The following is a 13,354-nucleotide window of genomic DNA, read 5'->3' as shown; positions in this document are numbered from 1 at the left end:
AAATTAATTGGTATGCAATTAAAGTGTTAAATTATCGGACCCTCCAAACACAACTTAAAATATATTGGGCGATACGCCTAAACATTTGCTTAAAATATCCATGGTAATAAGCTAGTATATTCTTGACTACTTGTACCTATTCTATGAGTGCCGGCATCGACTTCATCGTGCGTGGCGTTTTTTGTGAGTAACACTCTTAAACAGGTTGAGGTATGTGAACGGTTACGAATGATATAGTTTTTAGGTAAGAAGATATACCGCAGGTGTGTTTGATCTATTTACATATGTGCAGCCTATTATGTGTGATGAAATACAGTCAAACCCTCCAGACACAACTTAAAAATATTTGTATTCCCATCAATAATCCTTGAGTTTTCTTTTTGGTAAGCTCACCGCTCAAACGGCCGACGTTTCAATATAATATTCTGTTTATCCTCGGAGATTCTTACTGATTAATGAAACGTACGTGGTGCTAAGGAATATCAAAGGGAACACGTTAAAAGTACCCCCCCCCCCGCCACCGAGCGGATACAACGATGGGTATAATCACGGCCGTGTATACGTAAAGTACTATGATAATGATTTTTATCCACTGTATTTTGTGTACCACCGGAAGAGACCGGAGCATATGACCGAGAGCAAATATTTCCGAGTCAAATTCCACCGAACTAAGTACTTAGCAGACATAGACTACTATGGCGACGACTACAGCAACGAACTCAATGACAACGATATATTAATGATGACTTCTATTGCGGCGATATCTACGATGACTACTATTACGATGATGTATATGATGACTACACACTTGACCAAATATGCTACAACGACGAACATTATGACTACAACAATGAATTCAATGACGACGATATCAATGATGGCTCTTATTATGATGATATATTCTATGATGACTACAACAACGAACTCAATGAAGACGATATCAACGATGACTACTATTGCGACGATATCTATGATGATATAGTTGATACAACGTTGAATATATTTTGTTTTAAACGTTGCGGTGGTCAAACAAAAACAATTGAAATTTTCTTTTGTTTATAAATTTAATAAGTGCAGGTAGTATTCATTAAAATAAAATAATAACTATTATGATTTTTAGAAAGTTATCAGTTCCAAAAAAATTGTGCTATTCTAATTGATTTTAGGCTTATATCATATTTAAGTATTTTTTGGACTACCTTCTACCTACACACTTTATTAACTTACTAAAAAATAGATGATAATTTACTTTAAAGCCTATACACTGCCGCAGTAGATAAATTTTAATACAGAAAGCTAACCGTTATCTTCGCTAAGAGAAAGACATGTTATAATACCTAATACTAACTTTGCGATTTCTGCCACGCCGATAAAACACAGAAATCATAAATAATTAAATAATAACTATAGATATATCTACTTAAGGTTTCATTGATTATCGGCGCTGACAGTAAGCTGAGAGTACCAATGCCGACGTCAACGATAACATAATATATAGTAATAAGTAACAATAAATATATCAATACGAGATAAGCAATAAAATCACGTATTTTAATTCATAGCTCAATCTCTAGCCAAATATTGAAATATATCCACTGTAAAACTAGCATTCTCGGTTACTTATACTCTACGAAAACCGTCATCAACACATTGTCTGCATCGTTCGTACAATATTTTATTAGGAGCACTCATTCAAGTTAAGGTAAGCGAACGACTGAAAGAGCATATAATATATTTTTGATATAATACATATAGGTACGAAGTGTTTGGTATGGAAAACATAACTCAGGTACGTATATTTACATGCAATTTCAGTGTGAAATATTGTCGTATCCTTCAAACATAACTTAAATATCAGATGATAGGTACACCTAAATAAATCATTTGTTTTTCTATAAATAATTTCTGTTTTATTTTAAATTAGCTCTTAGCTAGAACGGCTGGCGTTTCAATATATTCTGTTCATCCGCTGCCATTATGCACGACGACAGTGTACTTGAAGTGGTAGCAGCCGCAGTAAGACGTCTTCACCAGTATAAATCGGAGTTCACCAAGCACGTTGCGGACTATTTTGAGGAGATAAGTGCCTCGCCGTTAGTGTTTCACTACATTTATGACTTATGACACTAATCGTCCGATGTTTGACGAATTAAACAGTAATACCTGTAATACAGTTGGACGATTTGTAATAAAAACATTTACCAACGTGTGAGTAAGTACTGCGACGATTGATCAATGACCCCGTTTAGGTATTAAAATATAGTAAATATTGGTACCACGTTATTATATTAAGTATTTATTCAGATATATACTTATATTAGTATTATTTATTAAACAGCTAATATCATCTATAATAGCTTATTACACTCGAGCTAACCTTATATAGGTACTTATATATATATATATATATATATATATATATGATACACCATTCGTTTCGCACTTGTATTTCCGTCGTTCTCCATTGACAGTATACAAGTTTGCATAACAGTGACACTAAAATTGTAAAAAAAACTTTGAAGATAAAGTTCATTAACAATTTATTATTATTAATTTTGAGTGTTCGGGTGTCGATGTTTTCAATCTTGGGTGTGCTCAGTGACGAATTCATTGTAATGCAAAATCCGCAGCTTACCCAAGGCGTCTGCACATTTTTGTGTCGATTGGTTTTTCTTTTCAATACTACCATTATTTATGAATAGTATAGGTATATTGTTTCAGTCATTTAAAGTACAACAATAACGAACTTTTTCCACTGTATTTTGTGTACTTCAAGCAAAGATTACCCGAACACCTGCAGGGCCAATAGCAGATATTACCGTGCCAATAACCCCCGCGAATGAAATTGCTATGTCATGGAAAACAATATTTTATTACTTTAAATCAAGTCATCATAATATTGGTTTATTTTTCAGTTTTCTATGATAGTTTAAATAGCTTATACATTTTTCAACAAAACTATAAATCTTTAAAATATTATAAATACGTTGTTAATTTGCATTAGTGTATAGTATGGAATTGTAATTGTACTTATATAGTTATTTATTACCTTTCAAAGATATGGATACAGATACAGAATGTCACATAATATTTTGTTTGTTTAAGTAATGTTTTATAATTAAATTCACATACATATCTATTTATTCTATCTATATTCAAAGAGCCAGTCATTATATTTTACATTGTATATAATATATTCGGTATTTTTGTATTGACAATTATGTTTGTTTAACCATAATAAAATTTATATGATAACACTGATAACTATGCCCTTGACGTTGACATAGTATAGGAATACGAACCTCTGACGAGACGCCGGAAAATTTCTAGTCTATCGTCGTTATATGCACGTAATAAATAGTTCACTTTAATTACTAATTTTGTCCAACCACAATCAGTTTTCAGTGTTGTCAGCTGTCATAGTAAATTCTCGCCCATTAACACTTCAGTGCATTCTAAAATAAAAGTAAACATACTAAATAAATCAAATCATAGCTGATGTGATTTTATGTGCCTTGAGCGAGAGTCTATGTTTGCACTTATTTTGTTAATAAAAATTAAAACATCAGTTAATAAAACGTCAGTTATGACACTATAATAGTTTTATAAGCCACGCCCATGCGTGCATCTATGGAGTATCTATGTATGATGATAAAACTAGACATTTATTTTTCTATGTTAAAAATAATTATCTTGTTTTCAGTAACTTCGTCATTCTCAAACACTGTTCAATATTGTTGTCTCATCTACAGTGGTTCTAGACGACGATTTCGATGTATTCGCAAGACAGGCGTAGAAGTAAAGACTCGTGGTCGACGAAGTTTACTACGCACGCAGCGATCCAATTGCAACGGCGGCACAATAACTCCACGTCCAACTGCTATGATAGCGCCGCCGCCACCAGTCAGCTGCTCGAAGATCTGAACCATAAAGACTCCATACAACTCAAACGCCTTGTACACGAAACATTTCCCACGGTGTGTATTACCACGACCACTGACCACAATTAGAATATTTCAATAGGTTTCGCGTAGTTATAATTAGTGGGTAGTGGGTACCTATATATATATATATATATATATATCTGTAATTTATTAAACATAATAATATAAAAGTTAATACAAAAGACTTAATCATAGGCACAAATAGTGTTTGAAATCTGGGGGGGGGGGGGCTGAAGCTGTAGCTCAGATCAGGATACTGAATACTCTTATGATGCTTTTAAATAAAATAATGTGTATCATGTACCTAGCCCCACCCCTCTCTATTTGCGTCTATGGACTTAATATTATGCATTGCGACTTTTTTTTTACGCTTTATCAAATCTGATCAAATACGTATACACAAATTTGAGCAATTCTGATCAGGCTCCTTATTTAATTTTATGTAGCAACGTTTTGTAGTTTTCAATGAATTTGAAATTGTTTGCGATTTTTATACGCTTTACGTGATAAAATATACAAATTAATACAAATTAAATTAATACAAATTATTATTTCTTAAGTAATCTTACAATAAAAATATAACTATTATGTAAATGTGTGCACGTGTAGGTGCAACGTCTTTTATTTAGAGAGTAGAGAAACATTCCTTAGAAACGGACATACCCGGTATGTCACATACGAGTGTAATACATTCTTAAGATATTGGCAACAATAATATTTACAACAATCCGAGCATGTACCAAATAAACTCATATATTATTATCTTTGAAGAGCGGTGGAATCGGGATACTTTCTAAATTATTATTGCCATCGAAACGTATTAGTTCTTTTCATATAGTCAACCGTGCGCAATTTTTTTTGAAAATAACAATAATTTTGACTATTCGCGGTCATTGAGTCTAAAGTTAAATCAGGTTTAAAATGTAAATTATTGTTTTGGATAGCTCCATACAATAAAATTAAAAAAATTATGATAAAAATATTTCATCTAAAAAAAATTGAAATTATACTTATCTGAGTTATCTAAAAAGTCATAAGTTTGGAATGATCAACAATCAGTCCATATCCCCTCCCCCCTAGACTCTAGAGCCACTCATGCAAGTTATTAACAATATTATACATTTTATATGATATTATATGATTTTATTATGTAACTTATTAATGTATTTTTCATTCTAAATTTGACATATTTTTAACGCAATTAAATCCTGTCTTTAGACGTATAACGGTATAGCCTATAACTTATAGATATCTAAGTAATCTATGAGACTATACTCAATAAAGTAAACTTAATAATATATAAATATATACAGGGTGATTCTTTTATCAAACAACACTTATATGGTGTTTGTGTGTAAATACCACCTAACATACACCTATAACACACAAATACCACCCAAAACCACTCAACTTTGGGAGGCTATATCTTGTAAACGGATTAACGAAAATTTAAACGTGAAAATTCATTGAAAAAATAGCCTTTTTAGTTTATGAAATTTTAAGTATAGGTTGTCATTTGAAAATCAAAAGTTGATAATGGTTAACCTGATAAATATAAGGGTGAATATATTTAAAAAATATATAGTTATAGAACAAGATGGTTCTAAAATTTTGGAAAAAAAAAAATTTGAAAAAAGTCAATAGTTTTTGAAATAATGAGTGTTGTTTGATAAAAGAATCACCCTGTATATATATATACAATTAAAAATCACTTAATCTGTTCAATGGCCTTCACATTAGTATTGTTGACTATACATTATGAATACCCGTTAATTATAATAATATACTCGCAAATACTGTCAATCGCGGACCGCGGGACCTTTGGATTTTCATTGTGATAAAAATAATAATAAGCATACTAACTAAAGAAATTCAAATGGTTAATTTTATATTGTATATTATAGTGTATAGTACTTGTGCTACTTTATCGCTTGATACCAATAAATGGACTGAGAAAAAGAAATTCCTCATCGAATATTAAAAATTGTCCCAAAATACACCCTATAATATTTTATTGAACCAATAACGGGCCACTAACGAAAACATGTTTTAGTACCTATAACTATTGATATTAGCTACAGGGCCGGTTATAGGCGTAGGCGACGTAGGCATAAGCCTACGGCGGCAAAATTAATATTTATATAGAGGCGGCATATTATAAGAACATATTTTATAATAAAACAAGAGGCGGCAATTTTGATCTTTGCCTACATTTAAAAATTTGCTTGCACCGGCCCTGATTAGCTATATCCATTGGTTCATTGAATTTTTATGATGTAACCCGGCATAAATATTTTTAATATAATGTATAACTCTAATATTCAATAATTTACAATTTTAAGAAATACGGCTAAATTTCAAATAAGTGTTTCTCAATCAGCATACCTACATATGTGTTGCAAGTTATGATCCATGTCCTTTTTAAAAGTAGTGTTAAGGTATTAACACCAATAGTAAATAAATGATTAAGCAAACAAAATCGAATGCAGTTGAACACAATAAAAAATTAGAAAACATATAATTACACAATCCTAAATACCTACTGGTTGTCTGACTTATGAATTTATTATGATTATTCATCATAATGTTTGTTCACATACTGAGACGGTAAAATATGATTATAAATACGACTTATCGGAGCAACATTTATATAGGTACCTATATAATAGTATGGTGTTATTACGATTGGGCAGTGAGCACGGCCTCGATTTTATTACCATGCGTACATTATATATTTCTATACCTATGTTTTTGATCTGAATAATGATTGTTTTTATAAAAATTTGTTTGGACTAAATTTTTTCACACCACTACAGTAAGTTGCCATGTCGACCAAACAATAGCAAAGACGAAAATTGGTAGGTAGTATAATTTTAATTTTATACCTATGAAAATTATTACACATAATTTCGTGCTCAGTGTCTCAATCGAATTATTTGTTTAAGTTATTTATTTTTAATGTTGTAAGTGTGTGATCCCAATCTTTTTTTTTTTTAATTGAAAAGTTCAATGTACAGAGTTTACAAGTTCACTGTCCGTATACAATGATTATAGCGGATGTTTGCTTTTGTGTAAGCATTTCGAATGGCGTGCGATATCTTTTAGAATTAATAATCACAATTGGTTATCGTGACAAAAATATTAGACGGCTTTAGCGTCAAATAAAATATAGGTGGCATATGATGTACCTATATCACAATTATTCAACTCATCCAATAAACAAAGTTTGAGTGAGCAGTTTGAGTGCGGGTGAGCATATAATAGTTCAATATAATATAATAGCATGTAAAACAAAATGTATTATTCAAATATTTTAAATCATCAAAATTATGCTGTGTTTATAATGAATTATTATATATATTATGTAGAATACTCTCCTAAAGCCAATTCGAACATACGGCTTACAGCTATGGGGTAACGCAAAAATTTCCAATCTAAATAAAATTCAATGGTTCCAAAATAAAATACTAAGGAAAATTACCAACTCTCCACTATATGTTTCAAATCACTCCCTGCATAAAGACCTACATCACATGAAAACAATTCAGGAAGAGGCAAAAAATTATTATAAACGATTCCACCTACGCATTAACTCTCGTCCAAACGAACTTATAAAAAATCTAGCTTCATTAACCATTATTGGTAACCCTCCTCGTCGCCTTAAGCGTAAATTGTGCAGAGACCTACTTAATCCCTATCAAAAAATAAAAATAAATATAATATTAAGGTTAAAACAAAAGAATTAATGACGTGTCATTGTAATCAAAGTGTCATCGGTGGGTGGCTTCTTCATTCTAAATTTCATTATATTGTCATTGTCATTAGCTCATACTCTTATTGTGCCGATTGCGTATAGATTGTGTATTTATTAATAAAGTAAAAAAATATATATATATTATATAGAATAGTAATTAGTAGTTATAATTTTGTGATATTATATTATTATAGTTATAAAAATTTACAAAATTCGATTAGTTAATCAATAGATAATATTATATTTACTCAACATTAATATAATATTATGTACCTATAATTTTATTTCGTACATGATATTACAGTGCAACGTCAATCTGATACACGTGGTAAATGCCCCGCAGTTGTATGGCATGTACTTGCTACGCAAAGAGGAAATGCGGCTCACTCACATGGAAAATAGTGACAAGGAACTTATCCTATATCATGTGACCACCAAGTCCAGGGCAATGGAGTCGTTGAAAAACGGACTTGACTGGCGGCGCACCCGGCGCTCCAAATTCGGATGCGGTGTGTCGTTCAGTGACGACGTCGACTATGCCAACTATTATGCCGACAAATCCCCCAAAGAAGGTAGGTACTATATTATGACAGCGTTAATTATATTTCTGTTTCTTTGTTTGTCGGCAAAATGCTCTTCCTCCCCTAATTCAAAAAACGTTAAAATTCAAAAATCGTTGACGAAACATTCGAATACACATTGCACGAAAATGGTTTTATCCATATTTTTCACCTCTATAGTCTACTTATTTTAGTGTAATAAGTATTATATAGGCGTCTCCATCACGGGGTCGTTGAGTATGCCATTAGCAGGGGTGGCCACAACGAAGCTCGCGAGTCGCATGCGACTTCCGAGTGAGTCTCGTGTGACTCTTGAAAGTTGAAACTAAGCTTAGAGTAAAATTAATTCATATTATAATATAAAAACCACTCCTCAAAAGTAAAATCCCATAACTTTATACCTACTATCTTACTGCCTGAACAATTATGATCTGTGTAGTGTAAAAAATGAATGTTGCTTTATTTGTTATAAAATCAAAAATATATTATCGTTTTACACAAACATACCTACATAATATCATAACAAAGTGGCTCACTTCAAAATAGCTTCATAAATTTGCGGCTCCCAAGATAAAGGTTAGTGGCCACCCCTGCATAGGCGCAACTAGAGGGGTGCTTGGGGGTGCTTCACCTACCCCAGCCTTTAATTTAGCACCCCCAGATCAAAAACATAAAAAATGGAAAAATTATATGAAAAAGTTTTTTTGTTTTACGTAAGGTTGTTTAAATATTGAAAGAGATGTTGTTAATAAAATTACTTCTTCAGAAATATTGGAAATATATTCCAATTCCACTAATAAAAGAAAAATAGTATTAGTGTAAAATAGTATATTATATATTATGTATAGGTAATATTGTATATTATGTAAACATAGTATTATTACCTAATCTTTGAGATGATTGTGCCTCATGTAAGTGACTGCTAAAAATGTAAATTGTATAATTATTTTGGCATCAGTTATTAAAAAAAAATAATATTATTTATCTGTTTATACTAGGTCATTATTTGAATCACCTAAATAATAATATAGGTAATATACCTAATGTATTTATGAGGTAAATATTTGTGTGCTTATGTTTTTATAATGCATTTAAGATTGGTTATAATAATTATAAAATTGAAGTAGGAACTTGTGGTGTGGGGGCGTAGCCCCCACGGGTTTGTTTCATCTACATAATTTTAGCACCTCCAGTGTTTGGCCTCTAGTGGCGCCTATGCACCCTTGCCATACACTGTATGGCATACAGCATCTCCTGCAAAACCTTATAAGTGGTTCTTAAAAAAATAAAATAAAATATTATCGTTTTCACCATTTTGAACGTAGCCAATTTTTTACCCGCCGCATAGCAGAGAATGCTCTTTCACAAGTAGCACTACTAATAGGAATTGTATAAGCTATGTTCAACAATTTATAAAAGTTTGGAAAAGTGTTAGATGATACAATTTCAGCCATTTCTGTAGGTGTCAACATTTTATTATCGGTAGATAAGAATATTATTATTAATTATGTAGAATTGTAGGAATTCCAAAATAAACTATAGCAATATTATTTTATATTTGTACAATATACTTTTGAATAACTCTCTGCATCATATGACATATACTACTAATATTATTTAGTATGTATCTCACTATTCCATGCTTAAATTATCATTAAATTTTAAATAATCAAAAAAAAAAACCCTAAGTCCCCCCTAGTTGCGCCAATGGCCATATGATCGTATCAGTTGCGTAACATAACGATAGGCGGGTACCTCAGAGTTTCTGATAGATAACATTAGGTATATGGGAATTTATTATTAACTAAAATATTATTTGAGTGATAACTATACTACATGAATAGTTACAAATATGTTGCAGTGGATGCCTTATTGAGTTATTGGTGTTGCAGGCTACTGTATATTAATAAACTAGCCATAGGCGTGCGCAGACTTTTTTGACAGGGTGGGCCAAGCCAATTATGATTTATATACTTAAAGAGATGATATTACTTTAAAATATTGTATCAATTCAATTGTTGAATTTTTCAATGTATTTCAGTTTTATCGCTGAAAATTGTAATTTGTAATTTTATTATTAAAGTTTCATGATAACAATGTTATCAAATCGCAGCATGTAGGTAAACAAGTACAGCGTACGGCGGCCCGGACGGTGGGCCATGGCCGCGTGCTCACTGCGCCTATATAAAACTAGCCTATGAAAAATGTCAAGTTCACCGTGCCACTGAATCAGTGATACTGTACAATATTAATCAGACACATTGCGTGCATATATATTACTGTATATCATACATGCAGTTGCCGGGTGAAATGCATCATTTTCTTTTCTCTTATTCTGTTCTCGTTGCCGACCGACGCAGGAAATCGGGTGATCATCGTCTGTGCCGTACTGGTGAACAAAACGCATCGGGTTTCGGGCAAACACGTCCAGAAGAACTTTATCGTACCACCAGGCGATGCTGACACGACCGTGAGCCCCAACGGCCGCGTGTACGTCAAGTACAACGACTACGATTTCTATCCACTGTACTTTATGTACTATCAGCGGACACCGGAACACTTGAATGAAAGCAAATATTTCCGTGGTTACAACCCACAAGGTCAGCAAAACGATGGGGCGTTATTGCAGCAGAAAGAGTTGCAAGCGCGACGTGAGCGAGAGGAGGCGCAGTGTCAGCAGTATAAGCAAGAGCTGCGAGAGCAGGCGGAGCGTCAGCGAGTGCTGCGGTTGCAGCGAGAACTAGAGCAGTTGAGGCAAAATCAGAGGGCGCAGCGTATTGCAGACGAAGTCCGCCGACAAGAGCAGGAACAGGAGCAGGAGCACTCCCGGCGGCAAGCACTGCAGGCACCGATACGGCAGCGCGAAGACAATAGCATTTGTCTGATCCTCTGATGATTGTATTTTTTTTTTCAGTAGTTTTTACCCAACCGTGCGCAACCATCATAAATTTTCCTTTTATAAATATTTTTCATTTTTTTTTTTCTTCTCCCATTAATGGTAAATCGCCGTAATCTTTGTTTACCTATACGTTTTTCGTATTTTCATGTACATAATAATTTCATACAAGTTGCCATAATTGCACGACGTTTGTTTGTATTATCAAATTATTAATAAATATACGTAAATTAATAAATTAAGTTGATAAATAACTTTCCTCGATTTTTATTTTACGCAGTCTCACACGAATGCGGCGAGTGAGACGGAACAGCATGCTCAGAACTCAGAAAAGAATCCGCACGAACTCGCCACATTCACTCATCAGGACGCGGCTCTGTGAGAGTACTTAACAATAATTATTCCAAAAAACAGAATTCAAATAAATGTATTAGGGCATTATTATTTGTTTAATGATAACACGGGTGAGGCGGTGAGCTTGCACAACCAGCTGTTACGATTTAAGATCGATCATAATGCGCAATGTAGAGACTAGAGAGATCTTCTCTACATCGTGAATTAATGTATATCTTAGAACAGAGGCGGTTTGAATGTATTATGCTTAGTGGTGCAAGACAATACATATATACCCCCCCCCCCCCTTCATCATAGAAATTACAAATAAATATTTTTTTATAAGTTTATCGTTTATAAGGCCCTTATATTCTTAATCTTAACTCTACGCTTTCAACAGTTTCAGCCACGATTATCATTTATCAAATGTCATTGATTAGGTACTTTATTACTTTATTCATTTATTGAACATTAAAATTAAACATTTCGGTCAGCACATGCTCAACCAAGACCACCCAACCCCCCACCCACCAACATTGGTGGTGCAGTGCGCCAAAAACAGTATACTCAAACCGCTTCTGTCTTAGAATTATGTGCTAGGTAGTTGGTACCTATAACTATAGTACAACTTAGGAACTCGGTATAATAATATGATTATTATTTTTAGATGTATTGAATGTTCAGGTTTTGTGGTAATCAAACATGGAAGTAGAAAACGTTTTGGCGTAGTATCGTTCTGTTGTTTTTGATAGGTGAAAAAATAAACATTTATGTTGATTTCAATCTCTTGTCTGAGTGGTATGCCAAATGGCGAGTTAAAATTAACCAAAATAAATCTCAGCACACAACATTCACACTCAAACAAGGAACGTGCCCAAACATTACCCTTAACAACGAACCAATTCCCACTTCTGACACAGCCAAATACTTAGGATTAATCCTTGATAAAAGATTGACATGGAAGAAACACCTTCAAACCAAAAGAATAACCTTAAATAATCGTTTACGTATGCTTAGACCTCTTTTAACTAAAAATAAGTACTCCACTCTAAATACCAAACTTACAATCTACAAACCGCTTCTTAAACCAATCTGGACGTATGGACTACAACTATGGGGTTCAGCAAAAATATCTAACACTAATAGAATTCAAACGTTCCAAAATATATCACTTCGACGATTATCCAATGCTCCACCCTATATTATAAAAAAAAAAAAAAAAAAAAATGTTGATTTAAAAATTTTTTTGAAGGTACCTAGCAACTAGCAACCTGATTTAAATTTGAACTTCTTTTAGTGCATCCATAAATTTAAATATGTTCGGATGTGCGGAATAAAAGCAACTGTTGAATTTGCTGTGAAATGATACACAGCGATTAGTAGTTCGTTCTAAACTACTATAGTATATTCAGGTCACATTGTTTGTGGAAGTGAGCTATCTTTTTCAATATAATTTTTAAAATATAATCGAAGAATTCATCAATTTTTTCATTTAAAATATTAATTATAATATTATATATTTCATTTATATTATATTGTATTTTGCTTTTTCCAGGCCTGGATTAAGATCTACAGTGCCCATAGGCTGTAAAAAATTTGGTGCCCCTATTTAAAAAAAATATTGTACACATTTCTCTACTCGATACTTGATTAAATAATAAAATATTATTTTAGGTTTATTAGCCACAATACGTATGTACATGTATATAATATGTGAAAACAAGTAAAAACATACAATTAAAATAAAATAAAATATATTTTAGATTTATAAAAATATAAAATAATCATATTATAAAAAATAACGAACCATTAATTTATACTTTTCTTTTTTTTATTATTGATTACCTACATAGATAATAAATATTAA

The 13,354-nt window shown here is 32.4% G+C and overlaps 1 protein-coding gene across 4 annotated transcripts; it reads left to right on the top strand.

Moving 5' to 3' along the window:
• Positions 1-1,558: 1,558 nt before the first annotated feature.
• On the top strand, positions 1,559-11,396 carry LOC107170960 (uncharacterized). Of its 4 annotated transcripts, none has more exons than XM_089229558.1 (5): positions 1,559-1,702; positions 1,925-2,212; positions 3,704-3,977; positions 8,003-8,270; positions 10,619-11,396. In XM_089229558.1, the coding sequence occupies exons 3-5, from the start codon at positions 3,774-3,776 to the stop codon at positions 11,149-11,151; spliced, it is 1,005 nt and encodes a 334-aa protein (XP_089085684.1). In that variant the 5' UTR covers positions 1,559-1,702; positions 1,925-2,212; positions 3,704-3,773; the 3' UTR covers positions 11,152-11,396. The 4 variants fall into 4 exon arrangements, with proteins under 4 accessions (XP_089085684.1, XP_089085683.1, XP_089085681.1 ...); XM_089229557.1 differs by having other exon boundaries at positions 1,596-1,789; positions 1,925-2,208; XM_089229555.1 differs by having other exon boundaries at positions 1,596-1,789.
• The last annotated feature ends 1,958 nt before the right edge of the window (positions 11,397-13,354 follow it).

Source organism: Diuraphis noxia, unplaced genomic scaffold (assembly GCF_037042655.1).
Source record: "Diuraphis noxia isolate RWA-SAM2 unplaced genomic scaffold, SU_Dnox_SAM2 contig0005, whole genome shotgun sequence".
In the NCBI taxonomy this organism is placed as follows: Eukaryota; Metazoa; Arthropoda; class Insecta; order Hemiptera; family Aphididae; genus Diuraphis; species Diuraphis noxia.
Note: the sequence above shows the minus strand (reverse complement) of the source record. Positions and strands in the feature narration are given on the sequence as shown.